This window comes from Merops nubicus, unplaced genomic scaffold, assembly GCF_000691845.1.
Source record: "Merops nubicus isolate BGI_N331 unplaced genomic scaffold, ASM69184v1 scaffold6009, whole genome shotgun sequence".
NCBI classification, from domain to species: Eukaryota; Metazoa; Chordata; class Aves; order Coraciiformes; family Meropidae; genus Merops; species Merops nubicus.
In genome coordinates this window covers 123,299-150,281 of record NW_008633015.1, presented here as the reverse complement: position 1 = coordinate 150,281, position 26,983 = coordinate 123,299, and the positions used below count along the sequence as shown (strand labels likewise).

General features: G+C 40.2%; 1 protein-coding gene across 1 annotated transcript in view; it reads right to left on the bottom strand.

Annotated features, from left to right (window-relative positions):
• The window catches only part of PDE3A (phosphodiesterase 3A, cGMP-inhibited), an 86,902-nt gene extending 66,969 nt beyond the window's left edge, over positions 1 to 19,933 (bottom strand). Inside the window, exon 1 of the mRNA XM_008948089.1 lies at positions 19,886 to 19,933. Coding sequence (XP_008946337.1) covers positions 19,886 to 19,933 — 48 coding nt within the window. The remainder of the gene's footprint in view (positions 1 to 19,885) is intronic.
• Positions 19,934 to 26,983: the final 7,050 nt, after the last annotated feature.

The window sequence follows — 26,983 nt, the reverse complement described above, 5'->3', positions numbered from 1 at the left end:
AGTCAACGTGCCAGTCTGGACTGTGCTTTTCGACTGTTAGTCCCCAAGGAACTTAACCTATATGCCATTGAAAGACACCCACTTCTATTACTGCAGTCCTCCAGACAGCAGGGACAGACTCAGAGTCTCCTCATCCTTTGCCCCAGTGCTATGGAACCCGCTGGTTTTGTTTTATTTGTCATGGTGCTTCTGTTGCCCACATCAATTAGAAAACTATTAGTCTGGTTGCTGCTGCTGCTGCTGTGGAAATTAGTGACAACAAATCTCAGGAATCACCTATGAGGATGTGTCAGTGTGGACTGCAGAGAAATAATTTGGATTTTTAGTTTCTCAAAGGCCAGATCAGTCTTAGGAAAGATCATCATTAACTTTCCTATTTGGGACACTTCACAAGTACAGTCAGCAAATGACAAGTGCTGATGGCAGTGTTTGAAGATGCTGCCCACACAATAGAGATCTGAGGCATCATAGCAAAAAACTAGCTGATGGGTGAAGTGACAGAAATTGACACAATTCAGTTCTGTAGCTAAAGGCTTACTCCTGAGGACTAGCAATAAGAGCTTTCCAGCAGCCCAAATGCAAAGATTTGCCATTTTAGATGATCAAGATCATTCTTGCTATTCAATTCTAGAACAAATACAAGGCATTGATGTAACGCAGTCGTAAGAAGAAAAGGTAATACATAGGTAAAGCAGAAGCCTTGTTATTAGGCACAGGGAAGTTTTATGGCATTGAATAAGGCAGAGATTAGATGCTTCTTGAAATACCAGAGGAAAAACTTCATGCTCTGAAGTTGAACTAAATGGTTTGTGTATTACAGGAGGATAAAAAAAATATATTATATCTGATTTATACTCATTCCTTTAACCAAATACCTAGGTGGACTCTAATTTACATCCAATTTATGAAGAAAGTTGAATTCTACCTAACTGCAACAAATGCAGAAAAGAGAAAATGACAAGAGGGAATGGTCTCAAGTTGCACCAGGAGAGGTTTAGTTTGGATATAAGGAAAAATTTATTCACCGAAAGAATAGTGAAGTGCTGGAACAGGTTGCCCAGGGAAGTGGTGGAGTCACCAATCCCAGAGCTATTTAAAAGACATGTAGATGTGGCACTTAGGGACATGGTTTAGTGGTGGACTTGGCAGTGCTAGGTTAATGGTTGGACTGAATGATCTTAAAGGTCTTTTCCAACCTAAATGATTCCATGAATCAATGTTTCCGTGAAAGAACAAAAAAAAAAAAAACATGGAGAGACTAGAAAAAGAAAACACTATCTAATGTAGCAGACTGATGGCTGAGAGGGCATATGACTCCTCTTCAAATTGCTTCAGAGAAAAGCCTGGTTTATGTCATACAGAAATGCTGGACCATAATAAATGGGACTGACATAAGCACAGGTAGGAAATCAAATGACTGTTCTTTACCACTAGAGGAGAATTTGAGGAGGAAAGAAAAAAAAACAAAAACAAAAACAAAAAAAGCCAAGTAACAGTAAAATAGAGCTTGGATTAGATTTACAAAAGGATTACAGAGTGCCTTCTTGCTAGCAGGAGGCAGCACTGGAAGAACTGTTCTTGCTTATTAACTCAAATGTAAATACTGCCAATTCCCTCCTCCTACAGCATATCAAACATGGAGCACGGAGAAAATCTTGTCTCTTGCAGCAGAAAAGCTAGCACAGGAGAACAGCAGCAAGAGTTTTGCATGTGGCCTCAAAATCTAAACCACAGAGCCACGAAGTGGACAAGATGAGGCAGGTGGTGATGTCAAGCTCTCGCAACACGTTTGTCCACGTTAGATAATTGAGAAGTCTTCTGACAGTTACTGGGCCCAGAAGGCAAACGTGCTTGAGCAACAGCAGCTGAAGAGACAAATTCACTGACATGGGACAGGGCAGTTTTCTGTCAACCTTTTTTTGAAAACTGAGTATGCAGCAAGTGCTCCAGCAGCCTGGTGGTAGCAGAAACCCACAAACTAGGTACCTATCCTCCCAGTACTCTTACACCCCCTACAGCATCCCCAGTGCTCAAATGAGATCTGGATACATTGTCCACCAACCATACTCTAGATGCTGGCAGAAAGCAGAAGGCAATGAATTATTTTCTTGCACTTATGCAAAAAATCTTGCTTGATGTTAATATAATATCCTCACACAGACATAACAAATTAAGGCATCACCTGGTTGGCAATTCTCACTGAGTGGTACTTCTGGCTGCCAGGAATTTAGAAATCAGGTTACACCCTGCTAAGGTATCCAGAACACATTATATACAAGGCATCCTATTCCATCCCTCTAGGCACAGGAGAAATTCTACCTTGGATTTTCACTGTTCTTACCATCTACTCTTATTTACAATTGCATACACTGCCCCCCCCCCGGTACTTTTAAATCATTCATCCTCACTAATGAACCATCATATAATAAAATAAATATTCACTGATTAGTGGCTTTTTAAAAGAAAGAGGGCAAATAAAGTACAATTACAGGAAATGTAATGTATTTTTATGAACTGAAATAGAAATGCCAAATTCACTTTGTTGGCATGTTTACACATGCCAAAAAAAAAAAAAATGAAGAAAACAGTAAAAACATGCTTGTGTCATCTGTTATGATGTTTCTGTGAAAGTACTGTTGCAGAGATGGATGCTTTGTCACCTGAGTTTTAAAAAAAAAAAAAAAAATGATAGTACTATGAGACCAATTTTTGGTCTGTAATTTACCAGTATCCTCATGTAAGATAACAGGTATTGTAGCATAATAAAGACCATAGGACTTGGCTTATAAAACACAACTGCAACAAAAATGAAAAAAAATGTTCTGAATAGGGAAAAAAAAAAAAAAAAACAAAACCAAACACAAATGCTAAAGACCAGCAGAAACAAAACAAAGTTATAAAGAAGTTTGAGAGAATCATCTTTTGTTTTCCTGGTTTAGAGGAAGTTAGTAGGCTATGATACTGTGGCACAGTGAAAAAGTTCAGATATAGGATAAAAACTGAAAGGTATAGATAGGCTCTGAAGAGAGCAATCAAATCGTAAGAAGTAATAACAATTAAACATGAATAATGAGAACAATTTGAGGATTTTGCCCTTAACTGAAAAGGACATTTTTTAAAGATCAAAGCAATAGAAGTTGCAGGGATTAAGGTTTAAATACTGAGAACTGTGTTTTCTGGATGGGAAAAGCTCCATATTAGAAATATTGCAAAAAGGAAATAAAGTTGGCAAAGCTAAGGTAACTTCTCCTGGATTCAACAGCCTATGCAGAGCCAAAGACGATACAAAGGAGCCCCAGAAGGAATCTAGAAGGGAATTAGGAGAATGGATGGGTCTGAGGTCTCTACACTAGGCTTCTGTATAGAGAGAGTCAAAAGCTAAATTTAAGAGCCATCCAAACTCTTCCGAAGGAAGAAAATACAGGCCCTAATACATTAAATTAAGCATCCAGAAGAATATCAGCAAACGTGGAGGTGAAGAAAAGCTAGCAAGTGTTGACATGCACTCTGGTCAGCTGGAAACGTGTCTTGGATGCCAGTATTGCACAGCAATTTTCATAAAGGCCTGAGTGCGTGTTACAGTTGAATGGGAGAAGTAGTCAGGCTGAGGTCCCTGAAGTAAAATCTGGAAAAATTAACAATCATATTGCTAAGCTCAAAAATTGCATTTAAAACAGACCCAGGATCAGTATACATAAAAGATTTTATGGCAGTGTATGAAATTCACAGACAAGACTAAATTAAATCCCAGTTTCATGGCAACAGACAAAAAGGTCCTTTGATGTCACCAGTGTTGCTCCAACATGGCAAAGGATATGAGTGGGACAGGTTATAACTAGTTAGTTTTATATTGAGATGGATGATTGGGCAAGTGAGGAAAAGAGAGAAAAGCACTCTAAATGAGATGGAGTGCCATCTCGAGCAAGGTTCATCTACCCTACTGCATGGACTTGGAGAAAAGCCTAGCTTGGAGAAATGAGCTGAGTGCAGGTTACATATCCACCGCACAATAAATGCCTTCCACGTTTTGAAAGACTGAGGTAGAGCTTTCAGAGAAAGACAGCTGACCATCAGAAAGCTAACTGGGAGTGCCAGTTCATTTCTCTCAAGTCAGCTGTTGCTAACATTATCTTGACATTTAAGTAGAGCACTTCCCTTTAGCAACAACAAAACTATGTGTGCCATATTAAAATATCTTGGATTTGTTTCTTTCTGCTCCCATGGTGAGGACTTGCTAAAAATTCCTGGACTTCAGAACTCCAGCAATAATTCCAAAACAAAATGTTGGAAGTACATTTTTTAAAATGCCTGTGGCAACAAAAATAGCATATCCTTAGGACCTTGAGCATCTCAGGAATCCACTGTCCAGTTGCATAACTTTTCCAGTTTCTTCTTCCCAACTCTAAGACTCATTGTTGAGGGAGGCAGAGAAGGAGCATTAAAATCTTGACAGAAAGGTGCTGCCTATGCAGTCCTAAAGCCAATGGGATATCCCACGTCAACTGATTACGAGATTTACTCCAGAAAATGTGTCTGGTACAGGACAAGCCAGTATGCCTTACTAATTCACACTTTTCTTAAGGCACTTCCTTTTCAGTTTCTACTTTTCTTCATCTTCCATGCTCTACTTGCTCTTCAATAAAAAATGTACACTGTACAGTATGTTCTTTTCTGTTATAGCCTAAGCATGCTGGAGGGGTTATCACAACTGACATTGTGATCTACCACTGTCCATCTGCACTGTGTCCTTCGACAAAGAAGATGCTGTGCCTTGTGTGGCTCCTCCACCAACATCAAGCTGTACCTATCACTGCTTCTAATAGCAGTAAAAGCTCAAAAAAGAAAGCTATTCCCTGTTTATAAGACAGGAGGTTGGCAGCTACACACAGAAACTGTACGTATGATCATACTTTTCAACAACTCCTATCTGGACAGAAATGAGTAAAAATCTACAGTGTGATTTTGTCCAGAAGCTGTTCCTGTGATGAAAATGTAACCACATCAAAATCTCAGCAACAATTGCCATTCTGCAACAGCACTGTCTCAAAGGCAACGCTGATCCTCTAAGATCCTCAACTGGGACTTCTGCTATTCAACACTTTCACATCCTACAGAGTTGTAAGGAACAGAAACTACTACTGCAGCTTCTCTTGTCAGCTACTGCCCCTTCCTTTCCTGCATGCTAATGAAGAATTTAATATAAAATAATTATTCACAGATTGTTCACTCAACTCCAGCTGTTAATTTAAAAGAAGCAAGCACATAAATCCCTCAGGAGACCTAAAACACAGTCTCTATATGCAGAGAGTGATTATTTTTAGACACCTATAAAAATTTGTCCATGATAATATGACACACAAAAAGTTTATTGCCATTCCACATTTCTATCACATCTGCCACCTAACTTTGAAGATTCATGTCCTCCTATCCTGGATGTGAAAACTGAAAATGTCATATGTGTGCAGTTTACTCTGAAGCTGAGGGCGTGTATATGAGAACAACATGTGAACTTTCAAAACCCTACATGACAAAAAGTTTCAAACTGTTTGTCTGTCAGATACCAGAATAATAATAGGGACTATTGACAAGCGACATTTCCTCATTTTTAGAGAAGTGAGCTCTTGTGTTTCAGAAGCAAAGTTACTGCAAGCAGAAAAAAAGGTTATCTGAGCTTCTACCAAAATACTATCCCTGCAGTCTGAAAAGGGATTATGTGTTTTAAATGACTACCTTGGTAGCTGGTTTTTAATAAAGCTCCAGCTCTGTTTGGAAAGATTTTTTTCTGGCTCTCCTTCCCCATCTATGGCTTTTTTTATCTCCTCCCAATTTTTGTGTGCTTGTGGGGGCAGATGTGAGGAAAATGGAAAGGCAAACATCTGCTACTGCCACGTGTTTTCCAGCTACTGTATGGGGCTGGGATGTAGAGAGGATGAGTCTTTACAACTCTACAAACTCACCTTCTGCTTCCACACCTCAACAAGCAGGAGAGGATCACTAACACTGTAGCCCTCACTCACTCTGGGAGCTGCAAAGAATTAGTAGAAAAAAGACTCCATTTCCCTTCTCTCTGGACTTGTTCGATCCCTTTTACCAGCACCAGCATCATCCAGACAGGAGAAGGAGACTAATTAATGCATTATGATCTGCAAATGCCACAGAATGGTGCACTGTGGACCCATGCTCTCAGCAGGACCTTCTTGGCAATTGTGCTTGCCAGCAAATACATGACCATTAGCAGACACAAGCATCTAGTAGCACTAATGCATGTCATCACAGCTTCGAGCTGCTAAATTTAATGGAAAAAAACCTTCCTGTACTTCGAGGGAAAAAACAGTGGCACATGGAACCCAACCTTCAAAATGACATGGGACAGAGAACCACAGCAGGGTTGAGGGTAGGAAGGGACCTCTGGACATCATCCAGTTCAACTCCTCTGATCAAAGCAGTGTCAGGTAAAGCAGATTGCTCTGCACTGCATGCAGGTGAATTCTGAGTATCGTTGTGGATGAATGTTCCACAACCTCCCTGGGTAACCTGTCCCTGTGCTCCATCTCTCTCGCAGTAAATAATTTCTCTCTCATCTTTCAATGGGAATTCCTATATCTCAGTTTGTGCCCATCACCTCTTGTCCAGGAACTGGGCACCACTGAGAAGGGTCTCGCTCCACCTCCATTACTCCTTCCCATCAGGTATTTGAACACATCAATAAGATCACCCCAAGCCTCTTTTCTGGGCTCAGCAGGCTCAGCTCTCTCATCTGGTCCCTTCTGAACCCCAAGGCCCTTCTCCGCCAAGCTGCTCCCTAAGCAGCCCATCAGTCCCTAGTCTGTTCTGGTGCCTGCAGTTATTTCTCCCCAGCTGTGGAAGGACTTTGTATTTCACTCTTGAATTTCCTAAGATTCCCGTTGGCCCATTTCTCCAGCCTGCCAAGGTCCTTCTGAATGGCAGCACAACCACCTGATACAGCAGCCACTCCCAATGCCCAGGGTATTATTAAAGATACTTTTTTCCTCTTTTTTCTTTTTTTTTTTTGCAGTTCAATAACTGATGCCTCTACCTCTCCCCTCCAGGAGCTTGTCTGTTCACCACAACAAGTAAATTTTTCAGTCCTGCATAAAGCCCAGGAACTCAATAATTATGAGCTCTAGATTCAGGTCTGATAGACTCCAGACTTCCTTTATGGACTGCAAGAATTCATAATGCTCTTGTAACATTCAAGGTTATTCAGGAATTGAAAATTGAGCAATGCAGACCTATTACACAATGAACCTTTGATCTGTAAAATCCATCCCAACATGAAATTTTCTTTTTTATGACTTGACTTTAAGATTTACTCCAGCTCTGGCTTATTCAAAAATCTCAGGAGGCTGCTCCAATAATTCATTTTGAAATTTTGAACACGGATCCATCAGACACAGAACAAAATTATGGCTCACTACTAAAGTCAAGCAGAAAAAGAACATCTGCTGTTGAGAGCAGAGCTGATCAGCTGTAAGCTTTTCCACTGGGAAACTCATAAAATGAGCTACTAGAGAGTTCAGCGTGTGTTCTTCTAAGGAAGGAAAAATAGGAAATACTTTCACTTATTTATTCTTTAAAACTATCCCAGAGAGCAGCAATTATGGCATATATATTTCTTCCCCAGTAGGGACACAAAGCACAGGGGAAAAAAAAATATTACTCCAGTATTAATAAAAATGCTTTTAAACCATTATAAGGTGAAATCAGTCAGTTTGTTTTGTCCTTGTTACTGAAGACATCTTCTGATACTAACGGCATTGTGGAAACTCCATCAGGAAGGTCAGAGCAGCCCACATCCTCTAGCCATGCTACTATTAACGTACCAATGGAAGGAGCCTGGCTGAAGACTAGACATAACTACTGCTCAGTAAAACATTAAGTACATTAATCGTGCTTATTCTATAATTGAGTTCATCTCTGAAAACAGGATGCAAAAAAATTTTTAACGATCGTGTTTGACAATTTGTTTGGGAAGGCAACAAATGCCTGAAATACACACATGCAGTAAGTGACATTTCAGATGTTATTGGAAATGAAAAGAACACCTCGGGGCACAACTCATCTTTTAATAGTTGCAAGGAGGTGAAATTTAGTCTTTTATCATCGCAAAAGCCACAATGCTCCATACCTTTAACGTGAGGGTTTTTTCACTTGAAGGAAGGTAGCTGTACCACCCATTGTTACGTTGGCCAATGCTTGCCACCACTGTTCTTCATAAGACTCTGTTTTAAGTTGCTTATACTTTTGTGAAACTTCAAATATTTGAGCTGACGTTTCCCATTGCAATGGTTAGCCCGTATTCGGAAAATTTTATCCGGCATAGCTATTTTCAGAAGACTAAGGGACACTGTTTTACTCATCATTAATTACTAACTTCTTTGAGGTGCACCACTCTGGACTTAGAATATTCTCATGTAATTTTTGTTTCAGGGACTGGCTTATGAATGCCCAAATTTTGGTATTTGAAGAATATGCAATATGAAAACCTGCAGATACTTTTAGCTTGTGGTAAAGCAGAAGTTTTGTATTTCAGCAGATTAAACGCTCTGAAAGTCTGCAAGTTTCTCTATGGGTACTTAAAAGTTAACCAGCAACTTTAACTGTCAGATGCCAATAAATTTTAAGTCCCCCTAAATCCAACATACAAGTATAATTGATGCCCTAAGCATTTTTCCTTACAGTTTGCGACTGGAAAACTAAAAGTAAAAAAATGCACATAAATAAAATCTTTTAACTGATGTATTTCAACCTGAAGACCATAAGCCCCTGAACTACTTCAAAAGGAAGCAACTGAGAAATAAAACCAGTAAACTTGCATTGTATAAAAAACAGGGATCTGAAAAATAAATTAAAAAAAATTATGAAAACTACTGGACCAGAAAGTTGCACTGTGGTGATTAGAGAAATGCAGGGAGATTAAGAGGTATTTTAGGAGTCTGATCATCCCCAAGAGAAAAAGATCCACTTCCTCTGCTCCAAAAGACAACGGCTCACAATCTTATCTTCTCAATTCAGTTGCTGTAATCAATCTGTATCTGCACCACAGAAGTGGACATGCACTCTGTAGTCTAAGGCAATGCTTGACAAAAAAAAAAAAAGACAGTCTATCAGCTTCTTCCACCATCTCTGCTTTTCAAAATACTGCACTGAATGTCATCAAACCTAACTGCTTGTTCTCTTAATGTGTTACTTCAAGGAACCATTTCACCAGGATGCGATTTCAGACTGCTCTTTGCATTTCAGTGCTGATTCCTTTCCCAAACTGCACTGAACTGGTACTATAAGGCTGCAGTATTACAAACAGCAACCTTCCTGAACTGGAACTTGCTCACTGAACAAAGTAAAATGCAATTTACGTTGAGTATCGTCAGCAAACCTCTGTTCTGTATCACACAGCTAGACTGCCCAAGACTTGCACTACAAACCTGGGAGGGTTAATGGTAGGGAAAGCTTTCCAAGAAGAAAGGTAGTATTTCTGGAAATCTGTGTTGATCTCCTGCTTAGCTATGAAGAATATTGACGTGACAGAGTGACTGAGTATTAAGAAAAGGGCTGTCATTATCAAGCTTCCAATCAACTCTTGTTCCACCACCAATCATTTTGGGATAGGGAAGCTGACACAGAAGGTGATTCTCAGAGCGACTGACACCATTTAAAGGTTTTTTCTCCATTCTGTGAGAGATGGATATGGAAAGGTACAGGAGCTTTTTCTTCATCATCTGTGTCACAACTGCCAGTATCACATATCCTGTCTTTTGTCCTCTCGGCTTCTAGCCTCTTACAGCTCTCCATCAATATTTATTGCAATTTCTCTATTGCACTTGAGGCTCCTGTGAGTCATCATGGACATTTTATTGTCATTTGCAAGCATGGAAGGATATACAGTGCTGAGATTCCCCAGGTCTTGCTGGACAAAGCCATGGAAGACTACAGATATATTTCTGGTACCAATCTTTCTGAAATGAACTGGTCTCTGCTCTACTCTGGAAACATTTGTTTCCTGGACTAAATGCACATCCTGACAACCCTGACTACCCAAAGAACCTCTCTGGTCATCTCCTGAGCAGTAGTGGAAGTACATTGGCAAGCAAGAATGACCTCACTCAGATGCCAAGCTCATTACCACCTTGTTCCCCTCCCACACATTCATTAAAGCAGCAAGGTAGAAAGCCTGGGAGATAAACAGAAATGGTCCCACAGTCACAACTAGTGCCTGTGGCTCAGCTCTTCACTTCTAAGAGAAGCAAGGCCAAATCCGAGGGAGATTATTTCTTTGAGATAGTTTTCTGCATCATATCATTAATTTGCTGCATTAGAAAGCAAAGAAGTATTTTATAAGTAGTTTCTTAATCCAAACCTCAGTTTTCTGCACCTTTCTGGAAGTCTCCTCCCCCAGCCCCAGCCCCATATTCCAACCACCCCACAACCCTCCCATGAGGCCTCTTTCTCATAACATCCCAAACTCCACAAATCTCTGCTCTGCCACTAAGGCTTTGAAAACTTGCCTGCTGAATCCAAGGATAACGTAAGGTTTTATTAACAATGAATAACTGTGGAAAATCACGTAAGAGCTGGTCAAAGAGCAGAGCTCTGGTCAAAGACAACTGGCAGTGCTATAGAGCTTTCAGGCTGCTGGATGCAGGGGCAGCTGGACAGCAGCAAAGAAAGTCTGAATTTAATGGACATTGGAGAGAAAACTAAAGGACAGGAACTCCAGCCTTCTCATAAAGATCTCAGATATGGTGTATCCGTCCTCATGCATGTGTAGGGGTCATGGGGAGGACCATTCAGAGCAGAAAGGCAAGATGCAACCAGCAAAAATGTTTCTGGTTAAGTGAGACATTAATTTTAAAAAAAAAATAAAATAAAATAAAAAAAAATTTAAAAAAACCTCTTCCATTTCTTTACAGCAGCTTTAATTCACCAGAATTACCTCACACATGAACACACTGAAAATATGGTGGCTGCACGATATAATGTTTTATCAAGCTCTCTCTTGGAAAATCCCTGGATTTATCATTTTGCAGAGTTATGTATGACTCAAGTCATACTGGGATCAGTTTATTTGTTGTTTAGCTCCCTGCATAGATTGTAGACATTGGGAGTGTCTCCTATCTGCTGGATTAGTGGTGGGGTACAGGATATTGTACTGCACATGCAAACTGCCTTAGGCATAGCTGTGCTGTAAATCACTGGCAGGTGACAGAGGCATCACTTCATGGGAACTGCACAAAACCACCCAAATCCAAACTGGTGACTCTACCATTACATTGCTTCACTGCTACCAGCACGCATTTCTAGCTACACAAATATTACTGATGCATTTGTTTACCTTCACAGTACACTCCTTTGAGAAATCTACAGCTATATAAATCTGTGTCTCAATTATTGGGTTACCTGGCTTTTATATTCTAGTATAAATCTAGTTCCTGTTTTTATATCCACAGTAATCAATGAGACAATTAAGAGTTTACATCACGGACTCTAACATGTTATATTTTTCCTGTCTTAGGACTGGTATCAAATCCAGCTCAAAGGCAATGGCTCATGAAATCTACAGGGAATTTCAAGCAGAGAAAAATACTCAACATCCTTACAGCAAATCTTTAACACCTTATCACCTTTGGCTCGTTTGGTTACCACAGCATTTTAAATGCATATCCATTCAGTGAAATCATTCTCAGTTGTAGGTGTCAGGGATAAAAAAAAAATTAGGATCAGTCCAAGAAACAAGATCCTCAGGCTCACACACCAAATAAAACTAACAGAATTTCCCCCTAAACCTGTACTGAAACTTCAAGAAAGACTTTCAGGCCATCTGAACTGCTGGATGGACAAGAAAGACAAGCATTCATAAATTCCCTCCTTAGATCTATAAAGCTAGTTCCTTCTGAAGTGATGGAGAGATACAGAGACATTCAAGATTCAAGCACTGAGAGATACCATAGTCTGTGGAATGAATGCTAATATATATACAATTAATCACCATTTTGCTTAAATTTCTCCATGCAAAATGTCCACAGGATAAAGTTCTCCCACATACAAAAATCTAGAGCTAGATAAGACATTTCTCATCAACTGCAACAAAAAATATCTAATTCAGGGTTCACACTCAAACCCACTTTCTTTACTTTTTTTCCACACACACAAAGCCCACAACCAACAAAAAAATTCCCTTGTCATACCACAGCCTGGAAACCATGGAGACTTCTGTGATGCAGTGTCTGTGAGCATAACTGATGCTTTGAAGATCAAAACTAAAATTATGTAACAGCCCTCCCCCAACAATATTGTCTATAGCCATCATAATTATTGCTTTTTCTCTACCCCTACTTCTCAGCTTGCTCACCCTTGCCTAAATGGTTCTGGGTTTCATTCAATTTGATATCAAGTATGTAAGATGAGGAATCAAAATCACTTATTTACGTTCAAAAGTTAGAAAGTATGTTCAGCGTATCAGACTGTGGACTTATAAGCTCCCATGTCCTTAGAAGTCAGATCTGCCACATTAGTCGAAACTAGAAACAAGACCAAGCCCAAAATCTCACTTTCAGAACGAAAAAAAAAAAAAAGAAAAAAGGTAATACATACAGTAAACCAGTTTGGAGAGGTTTTGTCATTTGTTAACATACATATTTTTCATCCCCTCTGAGTAGAAAAATAACCTACAATGTTACTATCTACCTGTCAAAATAGAATATAAACTCCTCAGTGTTAGCCTAGAACATAGTAATCTAGTGCATCCCTTTAAGGACTAAATAATAAACTGGCACCAAAAGGCAGAGCTATTATTTTAATATGATAACTATGTGAACAAGATCAGCCTAAAATGCTCAAAAAGTTGCCTCTGTGGTTGTCACCTCGCACAGTAACTGCATTTTCCTATGGGGCACTCTTGAGCAAGGGGGAGAAGAGCAGAGCAGCCCCACTCCCCCTGTGCCACCCAGTGTGAGGAGCAGTAGGAACAGCCAGAGAAACATCTGGTTTTTTGAAGTTGGACATCATCTTCCCTCCCTTTGTTTACCTTCAAACGATCCTCACAGTTTCGCACTATGCTCAAGTCCACTCCATCTACGTTGCATCACTCACTGAGTCTCACTTCTCACAAAGTGGGAGGTGGGTCAGGGAAATTTCGTTTTCTCTTTAAAATCCTCTAGAGGCATTGAGGGGCTGACAGTGGGAAGGACACAGAGCTCAGTGCAGTATAGCACAACTCACACCGAGGGAAGGAATACTTATTTTTCCCAGACACATCATTCTGTACTGCAGTATGAGGCAATGCAACATAAGGGTTAGAGTGATGAAAAGGAAACACTGGAAAAGTGAGGCTGAAATACGATTTGCCTCTGAAACTACATTAATGCCTCTACAGCTTCTGAAGAGAAACAATGACAAATGACTCACTTTATAACAGAGCATTTATTTAACCCTCTTCTACCAGGAGATTTAAGAATACCTGAACTGGGCACTGGATCAATTCAATTTAAAGACAATGAAATTGTATTAATCAACAACGCCTTATTATTTTTATTGTGATTTTTTTTCTTGTGAATTACCAGAGACTCTGATTCCTTTGAAGTTTAGTATGGCAGAGAGTTTGAACAACAGCACACCAAAGTAGAAGAATTATCTAGCTATCTGTTAAGGAAAGATAATATTTCTGAAAGAGGGCTTTTTAAATATGGCATTCATAGGTGCAGCAAATTGATACGGTGGGAGATTCAAGTCAGAAAATGTCAAATAAAAAGGCATTATGTTAAAAAAAAGACACTGAAAAAATAGAAAAACTTTATCAGAGAATATGGTGGATTATTATTCACTTGAAGCATTTAAATTAAGAGTTTATATATTTAAAAGGCATTTCCTTATTTAACCAGAAAACATAGACCTGATGTGACAGGGTGTGACAGCATGGTATTTTTTGACTAGTAATATGTCTGAGATGACTAGAGGGTCACAGTGGTCCAACTTGGCTTTAAAATCTACAATTCTATGAAATCTGGCATATAATCTGTCCTTCCCTTCCCCCTCTCAATCAAAAATGTACAGGAGCATCCCCCACAAAAACTGGGAATTATTTCTGTAGTCCATCCCTCTTTCTGTTGAAGAATTTTCTCCCATATTGCTTCTTTCACACTGATAAAAGGCACCCCTTCCTAGTCAACTATTTTATAAATAGAAAACAGTCTGAACATGTAATAAGCTTCTACCTCCACTTTCCTTTCAATATTATTTTGAGACTTATTCTGTGTCTTTACATCACAGGTAAGATACCTAAAGGAAAAAAAAAAAAAAAAAAATTCATAGAATCCTGGAGTGCCTAGAGCAAGAAGTAGGAAATGTACTACTCATACTCCCATTCATCACATCATAGTCTGCTTATGATGGGGATGCTTGCTCCAAACAGCATCCCACAATTTTTACATTACATCTGGTCTACATCCTTTACATCTGCTTTACTCTCGTCCTTCTTAACACACTTGAAATGATCCATCAACCAAGATGATGCTGAAAAAGCTAAGGTTCTGCCAGTGCATTACATCTCCTTGCAGTCAGTGATTTCATACATATGCACATACATGTAAGATATGAAATGCAACAAAGTCATGCACCAAGGGACTCATCAGCAGTAGACTACACTTTTCTTTGGCCACTCAGTTTAAAATGCTCCTACAATCTTTAGAAAAGTCTCACTTTTGGGACAGGGAGATTCTTGGTTAAATAAATCTGCATTAGTGGGCTTGTCATGGCATCTCCACATTCACAAGCACATGCACTTTCAAAATCAGCTTGACCAACGTTTTGCACTATTCATGGTGAAAATGAGAAGCAATCATCAGCTGGCTCTCCCCGCACGCAGAGGAGCCCAAGCACCACTGCTAAACTACCGCAAGTCTCTTCACAGTGGCACGCGAGGGAAGACAGAGACACAAGAGATGGAGCAGAGCACAGTACCTGGTCAGCAGCGGGGATTGACTCCCACCTACGCTTCAGCAGGTACAGGGACTTCCGGCTCGCCATGGTGATTCTGCTCGAGAGGCTTCTCCACCCTTGAGAAAAAGGCTTCTCCCAGACCAGTGTCCAGAACCTTATTTCTGGCTCCTGCGCTTCATCGCTGTAGATGGCAGAGCTCCCCGACGCACACAAGCTTTTGCAAGCTGCAAGGTTGAGGGGGGCTACACCCCAGGCTCTCCTCTTTTCCCAGAGCACCCGTCTCCTCCCAGTGCCAGGGCAGAGGGAGGAGGGCAGGCCAGCGAGGAGCCCAGCTCCCACTGACGAATTACCTCGCAAAAGCCTCAAGTAGGTAGACAACACCAGACGCACTCAATCTGAAAGTAGCTGTTGCTTAGGAACTGGAGGGGTAAAATGCAGCACCTCAGATATATAATTGAGAGCTTTTATGTTTAAAGAGAATTAAAAACGCTGGACCTCTGTGTTTCTCTCCTGATAATTATCCTTTTATAATGCTGGAGAACGATCGCTCGATTCCGCTGACTCCTGGGGCTACGCCTACATCTTCAGCAAGCCAAACAACTCCTGGTGAGAGAGCAACAAATACCTCCCACACATTCAAGGTCTCTCGTAGAAACCTGTGCACAAAGCACGCTCTGGGTTACACCTGAAATATCTTCCAAGTATCAAGCATTATGTTTTAGTAGGAAAAGTAAAATACAGTTTGCCTATTTTTTTCTGCAGAGGGATAAAATATGGCAAGGATGAATTCTGCTGGTCACATTTCCCTGTAGCATGTACTGGTATCAGAAATGGGTATGAATATTTTCCCCAGTTTTACAGACTGCATGTGAAGTGTTATCTTCAGAGACCAAAAGGAAAGGAAAAAATAAACAAACCAGGCAACAGGTATCCAGGAACTCACTGCTCTTTGTAAGGTAACCTATAATTCACTTTAATTACAGCAGCCACGATAGTCTAATTATTCTAGAAGAAAAAGAATCCTACAATATACACATATATATGTGCAATCTATAAAAAATGAAGCGCAGTGTTGGTGTGGAACTCATGAACAAGGTGTAAAGACAGCTTTTTACTTGTCCCATTTACATTCTATTGAACTGCAGAAGCTTACTAGGAGAAAAACTCCTGCACACAGGAATTCCCACAAGCCCCAGTGTATTTCATTTGTCATCCATCACTACCTGTAACTATATGACTTTGCATTTAACTCCCACATGCAGAAAAGGAACACGTTTTCCAAATGGGTCATTAAGAAGTATGACATGCACTGTAGTAGCTTCCTCTCACGTTTCAATACATACCCTAGAAAACCTACTACTTTAAAAAAATCTTACCAGATTTAGAGTTTTGTTTAATGAGTCTTGGTAGAATAATTTTGGGTTTGTATGGAAATATTAGTTTTATGGTAAACTAGTGGTTCCGTTTTCTTTTTCTCATAAGTGACATTGCCACCATTCTTACATGCAGGTGGCTTCCTAAAATCTATCCTCCCACTTTCTTCACTTTACTCCATAAGAATTACAAGATCATGGAACACTAACAAGTTGGCTCCCAATACCATAAGCCTATAAACCCTTTCCGTCCCTCTCACTCTTGCCCAAGCAGTGTGAGCTACCACTAGCCAGGAGGGACTTCTCCTCCCAAGTCCTATGTCTTTGCTGAAGGAAAGCCCTTCAGACCTAGGGAAACACCATGAGCAATCCCATGGCAGATCTGCAGACAATTGCCAGTCCATCCCTAAACACTTCAACCATTAGATTTGAAGCAGAAGTATACCTAACAGATTACTCATCTTAATTTTTAAGCCAGATCTTATTTAATGAAGGGTGATTTATTGAAGACACAAATCGGCAACAACGCAACTGAACCATGAAAGGATAAAACGGGTCTTTTGTGTTACATGCAAAAATTGGAACCACCTAAATTTCTCCTAACCATCCAATGAACTAGTTAAATTAGGTTTAACACTATTCCTGTCAAAGATAGTTTTCAGAGTCACATAAAAGAGAGAGTCTAAGGCTACAAGTGGAATAACTGAGGCTGATTTTCTTCCCCCTAACAAAGCTTTTCTTCCTTGCTTCTTTTCAACTGGGCACTAGGATACCATATGGTAATCAGAGAATTTAGGTCATTTTCATTTCCCATTCTATTCAAGATCCTTTAAAATTTCCTCGATACATATTGATTGTTAGTTTTATAAGGTTATTCCAAGATTTGTAACAGCTTTCTAGAAGCTTTTCAGAACACCTATAACACACCACAAATGAAATTGAGGAGTGCTTAGAGGGTGAAATTGATTAAAACTATGCATTCCTTTTTAGATGGATCTAGAAGGAAACACCTTGCTGCTTTGTCAAGCAAACCCTACATATGCAGATTTTATCCTGTTTTGAAGGAATGCACTCTCAGGGGTGAACTATTTTTGCTTATTTTGTCAAAAAAAAAGAAAATTATACGACATTCTGCCTAAGAAAAAAACAATCAGCAGAAGTCTTCTACATGAAAATCTGATACAGAGCTTTCTAGAATAATGCTTGTAATAGTACAACAATATCCCTCAGGAAAGGTTCAAATGATTGCTGGCTGGCCTGCAGAGAATTTCACTGAACTTCTAGTCACCCTCTTTTTTCAAAAATTTTTAATACAAAATGGTGGTGGAGTATCTAAAACATCATGCTAAGAAGGAACAAAACCATTCTCAGAAAGACAAAGGAAAATTTATAAATTTATATAGCGTTATCTTCTCACAATGATCTCCTTCTAAGCCTCTACTGAAACCCAGAGAACTTTATCTGAATGTTTAGTAGCCAGTTATCTCATTGTGTCCAAGTACAACTTTCTCCAACAGTGCCCAACAAATTGGGCATTTGCAGTGACTGAGTTAATGCCCACAAGATCTGCTGAAATTAGACCATGTCACGCAAGCCCTCTTTATTCTCAGGAAGGGGTGAAAGAGAGAAACCAGGCAATATATTAATTTCTCTGGAACTCTCCTTGGCATAAACTGTGGCCTCATGAGAACAGAGAATTAGAAAATTCTTTGGCAACTACTTCATCCCATGAGTTCACTTTTCAAGAAAATTCAAAAGGGATCTATTAAAAAACCCAAGTCCAATTTCCTGCAGCAAGACACATTTTGATAGTCAACTTGATCTGTCTTACTTTTTAATTTAAAATCTATTTGGACCAAGATTGATACCACTCACCTCATACCTAAATCCCTTTCTGTAACATTTCTTATTGGCTGGCTATAAACCTTCAAAAATGCCAGCCACAAAAAATCCTTCAAGCACAGGGGCATGCAGCCCACACAAGGTATCAGAACTTAGACAGGACTTAAGCCTTCATCTCTGATGCAACACCAGCACAGACTTCATATTCACTCCAGTCAGCAGTCTCAATACATTTTGCTGCCACAGGCAAAGCATCAGGACTGTAGGGCATGGTTCAGAGCATGTAGAAGACTACTCATATTTTCAGATGAATACAAAAATTAGATGAAGATTTGCAATAATGCCACAAAAGTTTAGGAAGTCAAAGTCACCTTAAGAGTCCTTCAAGTGACAGCCTTCCTCTCAACATAGGGGAGTCCAATTTACCTTCTACTCTTTGGGCCAGAAGAACACAACTTGATCAACTAGCACATGAGACCCAGGAGATTATGTACTGAAGAGGTCTCACCTTAGTAGATAGGAATTCTCTGATATCTGAAATTTCTTAGTTTCCACTGAAAACTAGCTTGCTATTTTTTTTATCGTTTTAAATTTACAGACTGTCACCTGAAAAAATCCAATCTGCAACCCATCTTAAATTGTTTAATGAAATACTGAATTTTCTGCAAATTTAAAGATGGATTTGAAATGCAAGACAGAAGCTTAGAAAACTTCAGAAAAATATGTAGAATTCTGCAGCAGTAAGGGTAAAAAAGCAGAACTTAATAAATTAATTTTGCATTGAAAATAGCAAATTTTGTCCATTAAATTAAGCAGCAGCTTCCTGATTAACACAAGGTGCTTCCTCATCAAAAACAGATTCTCCAGTGATTTTTGCAAGAGGCATTATGAAGTCTAGGCTAGGAATGACCCTATTGAGATTAAGGTTGCAAACACGTAGCTCCAAAGCAGCAAAGCCTGTTTATTATAGATTTAGACATAGATGTTCATAATCACATAAAAATCCTTCACCTGAAGGAAAGGCAATTCCAAAATACCACAGCCCTATTAATGTACTTATATGATTTCAACACCAGATGGGAAAGACTGCTTTACCCAAGCAGGAAGATTCCTGAACATTAATATTGGTAGCAATGTCTCCTTGGAAGAAACTGTAATTCTGTAGATAATTTAAAAATGTATCAGCATGATTCCATTAACACCACCACCATAACTTCCATTCAGTCATGCGTCAAGAAGAAGCCAGTAGCTACACGTGGCTCTCCTGCACCTCCCCACAGAGTTTGACACCACTAATCCCTTTATTACTAAACAAGGTGAGAGGGCTGTCCAAGTTTTACAAGTTGTCAGCTTGAAAATAAAAACCAAAACACCACCACAAAACATACACACATTATTTGAAATTGCATTCCTTTGATATCCTGATGGAGACAGCTGAACAAGAAATGCTTTCTCAACACATCTAATCCACCTTTCTGCTTATTGAGAAACTTTGTGTTGCATGACTCCGCTCTCTCCGGATCAGTTGTTTGGATTACAGCTCAAAAATCACATTAATGAAAGCTGTCACAGTTTTATGCTTTTTTTTTTCTATTGATTCAATCCTGAAAATACTAACAAAATGCTCAACTTTGCCAATTTCACATGGAAAACTTGCTCAAACGCCTCAAACTTACAAAAAGTCAAACCCAAGCACAAAATACCAAGGAACTGACCTGTGAGCCTCTGGGTCCTCGTTTGTGATCCCATTCTGAGTGCCCCATGAGCTGAAAAACAAAGCAAAGCACCATGAGAAATTGTGCTCATCAGCTTTAACTGAAACATTCACACTTTTATATCCATTACACATTTTCTTTGAAAAGACAGGTTTCCTTTTTACAATTTATTTTGCAGATTTTAGCTTCATAATGAGAGCGAGAAGACTTGGGAGCTGTTGCCATAACTTTGTGCCTTTACATTCAGAGCCAAAACACATCTAGCACCACAGCACTGCTCTTGATAATAAAATTCCCACTGTCATAGACTCAGCTTTAGCCAAACGTTTAATACTGATCTGGCAAAAGGAAAGCTGATACAGCAGCAAGGAGATTACCAAAACCAAGGACGTTTGATTAAACAGCAGTTTTATACCAAGGTATACAGCTTTAAGTCTGTCTCACCACCAAATTATTCTCCATGTAATAAAAAAGCAGAGATACAGACTTTAAAGGAAAACAGGTTGGGGTCTTACATTGGAGAGGCAAGAAAAGAGAGAGAGACTTTAGAGATGATGGGTCCTTGTGGAAATTAAGATTTGTGATGCTATATAGCTCCTGAAGTTAAAGTGGAGGCAAGAATTAATCACATCCCAAACTCAGCTCCCTGATCCTCTGTGCAACCCTACAGGAAACTGTGTTGTGAGACAAGCAGTCAGATATTGGACAGTACAGTCAGAGTCCAGAAAGAATAATTTGTCTTTTTCCCATCTTTTTTTTTTTTTTTTCTGCTGTACCTCACAACTCCATGGTAACACAGGCACTCACTTTCTTTCTTTAAGCAACATACAATTTGCACACAGCAGCTCTTGTCCTTTTGTTACAGCTACTCAGGGATCTCTTCTGGGCAATGCTTTTTCTTACTTACACCAGAAGAGCTTAATGCAAATATAAATCTATGTGAATGAAGTACAGGGGGTTATGGCATGTGATGACTTATAGTCACAAACATTTCCTTGCTCTTTTTTTCCCCACATTCTTTCCCAAAGGAAATACCTTCTCCCAGGTCAGAGGTAGGCAACAAGATTTACAACCTGTGCTTATTGCAGAACATGCTTTTAAAACACTCATCCCAGGACACGAGACTAAAACCACTTTGAAAAATGAGGAAATCCACATACATCTCCCATGAAATCTTTATCTTCTTCATCAATTCTTTCTACTTATCCTTTTTCCCTCTCCAAGGGCCCCTTCATTTCTTTAAGTTATTACTTATAACTACCTACCCCCGTAACTGGAGAAAAACCAAATATGTAGATAGACATCGAAGACCAGAAATATGCTATTTTTTTACCTGTTACAGCCTCACAACTGACCCTCCCTCGTCTTACTGTAACCATTTCCTTTTCCCAGGTACTTTTGGCAGAAACCCTGGCTGTACCAGGTTTCCCTCTTTGTTTCTTCATACTGGTATGTTTACTCAGTACAGTATGAAACCCAACCTTGACGTTTATGAAATCTGGCCTCTCAGTAAATAATCAGCATGCAAAAACTACCAAGAGATGCATCTACCAAAGGTTATGTGCTACACAAAACCTCTGCCAAAACCCCCATACCTGTGCTTCCTCCCTGTCTCCTGCCACTCTCGACCAAGAAAACCTCTTCAGTTTGAACTCCTCAGCCCCTACGCCTGCTGGGGAGGTGGTGCCTGCCTTCTTTCTTTACTTGGCAAAAAAAAAATTAATTTAGCAGGAGTCTGACCACCTGCGATTCCCAGCATGATAAAGGCTATCTTCACCTACAACTTCCTACTAGGGAAATTAGCACAAACAATATGCCTGTTATTTCACAGTTAAGAAAAAAGGATTGACGTTACAGTCTTCCCTACGGCTACTGTGTTCCCCAGGGTCTATAGACATTTGGCAGCACAAATCACACCTTCAAAACCAAGCATAGTATGAGACCCCACGGCCAGGTTTGTGTGCTCCTACCCTCACGGAACCCATAGCTTACTGAAAAGCAAAGGGTTGTTTTACTATTGCCACCAAAAATAAGCAATGCAGTTAGGAGTCAAGCTTGGAATTATTGTTCAGATTAGACAGGTACACCCAGTGTACCAGCCATTCCCAGGAACCCAGACTGATATGTGCCATGGGTGGTAACCTGCGATCACCACCGATCCACAAGCTCACATGAAGTCCCCTTAAATATTTGTACCTCAAGCACAGTTTGACCACCCTGTTCCCTGTTCCCCCATTACTCCCTGGTGCTTCACATCCCCACACAGAGTTTTCCAGCCCCTGGAGTGTTCTTCTGTGCTTCCCCAGCCCCACAGCCAGCCCCTGCTCTGCTCCACTGCTCCTCCTCCACAGCTTGCAGGTGCCTTTTGTCCCAGGACCTCCATCTTTAGCCCTGCTTGTCTACAAGATGTGGGAAATCCTGGGGTGCTCCACAGACTGGATTGTGCAGCAGTAGCTAACATTACTGTGAAAAAGGAGTCTGAAAGCTGTAACCACTCAGCCTTGCTCCATTTCTCAGCATTTAACTATAAAACGAGAAGCCAAAGTCACCAGTGAAGCAATCAGTTATAAACGCATTGGAACTAACAGAGTGACCCCTTGCTTATTCTGGCATCATTTTAATAGAAGACTGCTAACTCTCTGCCGTGTTATCCAGCGCTCTTCATAGCAAATTATACAACTCACATTTCATTTAATTTCTCTACAAATGTGCCTTTGTGGAATCAGCCATGTTTGTATTTTTGCTGATAGATCTGTTGCCCCTAGTGTAAAAGAATTTCAGCACCATTGTTCTCTCCTCGTATGTCACGTCCTATGCCGGGATGCTCTACTGCATTAACCCTGTGGCTATCATCTGGTAAGAGGGTGAGCACAAGGAAGCAAAGGAAGAGTTGTAGGACAGTAAGAGACCTTGTCTATCCTAGGCAGCTTTCAAGCATGGCAGTAAAATACAAGACCCTCTGAACCCAACCTTTTCCTTCTCTTTTTATAACCTACCAAATCTTGGCTTTAAAATGTATTTCTTCCTCACAATCTAGAAAACAGTTTTCATCTCATGCTATAATGGTCTTGGCATATCTGCAACAGTCCATAGTAACAAAGGAGTGAAGGAAGGAAAAATGAAATAAAGCATGTATCACACTTAGAAAAGGGCCTCAAGCTTTAAGACAAAAGACAAAACAAAACGAATAGGTAGAGTGGCTGTAACAAAATCTCTGCCAGGTCAACATCCAAGGATGATTGCCTCAGTATGATACCCTGTAGCTCAACAAACCATGCTGTGCTAGATTACTCCTGAACCTGAGAAATATTTTCTTTGAATGGACAAACAGTTAAGTGCTGGAGTAAAATATGCAGAAAAGGAGGAAAGCAAGCATGCACTGGGCTACTTGGAAATCACTATTCACAGAAGCTGTATAGAAATCAAAAGATGAAGAGAACTATTTGAAAAAAACAAACAAATAAACAAAACCAAACAAAAAAACAACCACAAACACTCAGAAACAGAGAATATACATTAATCCTCTTCAGTCTGAGTCAACCTTCTGAAAACAGAAAAAAAAAAGGAAAAACAAATTTGTTAAATTGGTGCATGCATGAAAACAGAGATACAGACAGACAAATACATTTAGAAGTAGAGGGATTCATGTTTGTCACTAACAGAAGGATTTGTTTCAGACCCCATCACCTCCTCTAAAAATTACTTAAATTGACTTGGTCCAGACTGACGGTGAACAGCCTCACACCACCCAGTTACTTTTCTTCCTGACCAGGCTGCTGCAGCCCAGCACACCAGCAGCAGACAGGGAGGGATGAAGCCAAAAACCAAACTCCCACAAGGCTTCTATGCACGCAGCCTCTCTCAGACGGAAAACATCTACTTTACATTTCATCTGAAACTGCCCTGGAAACCCAGCTCTGACAGTTTTAACACTTACAGATGAAGGCAGCTTTCAACAACAAGAACAACCCTTTTGTGTGGAAGGACGCACAAAAACCTGGGTTTTGCTAAAGCCACCTGGCTCTCCCTACCCTGCTAAATGAATAAGAGGTCTCCAGGGCAAACAGCCTGCCCCAGCCCAGCTGAGTGTGAGGACTGGGAATGGAAGAGGAGGCAGGAATGAAGAAGACCCTAATACCAAAATCCCAGTCACAGGGAGAAAAAACAGAAGTGAAACAGGGCTAAGCTGGCTCTGCACATGTAAGGTGGTAGCCTGTGCTCTAGAACTCAGGCTTTCACTATAAATACTATGAAGTCTCTAGGCCTCATGGTTGTAAAACCAAATTTTAAATGTACATCAGATGTTCACTAATGCAGGGACACCTGCAAAGGGCTGAGGAATAGTATAAGGGACTGACTGCATTAGATATCTGAGATATCCATGGCAAAATACAACAAAGACATTTAAAAATCAGCATCTTCAGCTCTGATCTCTCTAAATGCAGTTCTTCTCTTATTTGGTGATTTAATTCAAGGCCCAGCATATGATTACATAATAAGCTCAACCCATTAAAATTCATGAACCATAATTCTAAGCCTCTTTAGTACTAGAGAACTGCAGGAAAATGTGACCCACACTTACCATAAAAGATTTAAGTAAATAAAGCCACAGAAAGCAGAGAATGACAATACAAACCTTTTTAGTTGTTTCTAGGTCTTGTTTTTCCCTTATATCATCTTTTCTAGTCTAACATTAATTTTGGCACCTGAACCAGCAACACTGATAAGTATGCCATGGTTGAGAAAAAAAAACAAAAACAAAACCAAACCCACAAAAACAACCAATAAGGAAACCCAACATTTAGAATGTGAGCAGTCCCATGTATAGTCTTAGGAAGAGGTTATCCTTTATAACAATGCAACAGCATTCTGAAACCACAGGGTTTTTTATTTAAACAAATGTAACACTCAGCAGTTTCATTTGGAGGAATGAGCAGATCTTTTCATGCTTAAGTACTGCAGAGGACTAACGAAGGAGTTATACTTAATGTTTAATAAAAGACCTTAACTCAGTTCAGAGCCTATTCTAATTCTATTCAGATTGTAGTCTACTATTCTGGAATTTTGTTTAGATATGTATTTATACATATCTATAGATATGTATAAAAATATTTACAGATACAAAAATAATGTATAAATATCTACAGATACAAAAATAATTAGATGCTGATGTCAAAGGTGAGCTAAATCAGCTATAACTCACCCAAGCTAGTAAATGGGATTCAAACAGACTGAAGCAGGACCACATAGTCCCAATGCATGTGTCAAGACCTAGCCTCAAACTCAGTGGCCTCTTCCCTTAGACTTAAAAGATTTCTGATGGTGGCTGGACACAGCATTTTCATTACAGAGAGTCTAAGAGAGCTCTGCTCCCCTCTAGGGAATAAATAAAAGGTGAGCACAAAGCAAAGCTCAGGAATGCCAGAGAAATTGTTCCTCTGTCCCACCTGTGATTGGGAGCCAAACACTTAGCATCCAGAATCTCCCAATGAACGGTCTGCAATACATGAATAGGATACCCTGGGATCCCCTAAACAGCTGAGAACCTGTAAAAATGCCTTTTTGCCACTTGTCCAAAGATTTAAAGCATTTAGTAGCAGCAAAAATTACCATCCAACGAGATTCTAAGAAGTTCTGGCTGGGTGATAGCCAAGAGTATTGAGCTGCTTATACTGGTGAATCTTTATAGTAGAGCTAGATAGGAGCATCTAATCTGGCTGGCACCTGGTTTCAACCTTTGCCAAAATAGCAGAGCCTGTATTTAAACACGAGCATAACATCTTCCCTTTTTGGAAGAGATTTTGTTGAATGGGCATGCTGAGGATGTGGAACAGTGCTTTGCTGTTGGGTTCTGTGACACTGCCTCCTTACAGCTTGCACTGAATGGGGCACAGTATGATACATATTCTCTGACTGAATGGGTATGAGCTGTGCTTCAGTCAGGATCGTGTTTCCACTGGTAAAAAGAAACTGTTTGTTACGAGCACATAGGCACAAAATGTTCCCGATAAATTTCTTTTTCAGTAACAAAAAGCACAAATTATTTCCTTGATTACTTATTAGAAGAAACGTTTATTTTTACAAATATGCAGGAGTCAGGCCATACAGAAACTAAGAATTTTTTTTTTTTTTCACTTGCTATTTTTGGGTAGGATGCCTTCTATTTGATAAGACTATTCTCTGGACACTCATGGTAATCCAGATAAAGGAGGTGATTTACTGACTTGATGGACACAGGGAGTGCAGTTTTGGTGTGGACACCATCAGTAGGAGAAGCTAAAGTGGGCTGCAGCAGCCGAGATTCAGCACTGGTAGGTCCTGATATCACAACGAGGGAGCGACTGCATGGCTGCACTGAGCACCTTCTCCATCAAATGGCACAGCTGCAGCTTGTCCTGCAGGCACTTGAAGTGTCAGAGCTTCCTAGCTGTGTGGTAAGCGTGATCATACACAGGCACATGTATGCTACGACACACAGAGAGCAAAGTGCTCCAGTATTTGGAAAAACAATCCCTTTTCCACAAACACTTGCCAACTCCCAGGGTCAGCTTAAAGCATGAGATGTCAGAGCTGTGCTGCTCAGGCAGAGCTGTGAGCTGCACGCTCGCCCCAGCGCAGCCTCTGGCTGGGCCATCAGTGGGGAGGAAACTCTGCACCCAAATGCTCTCAACGTGTTGGAGCGCTGCAAATCATCAAGGTCGGTCCCCATTCTGAGACTGGTTAAAAAACTCAAACCAAACCAAACCATGCCCACCAAAATTAACTAAATGAACAAATTGGGGGGAGAAGCTAAAGAGCCTTTCAGCTGCTTTATAATGAAAAGACTTGTTTCAAAGGTTTGTGGGCTGCTGGACATCAGCTGGAAGCAAAGATAAGCATTTAAATGGCAGCATTGGCACTGCGTTGACCTGGGGGCAAGGGCATGGAGGTAGAATGCCAAGTCTGGAGAGTAGTTTCAGGGTGTGGCTTCCCAGCAGGATGAGCTCTGTGCAGGGATGGAGTTAAGCCCACTGGAGCTGGAAGCCCCTGAGGGAGCTGCCTCCTCAAACCCCTGCAGCCCTCTCACAGCCCAGCTGGCAGGTCAAGCAACAGAGCCCA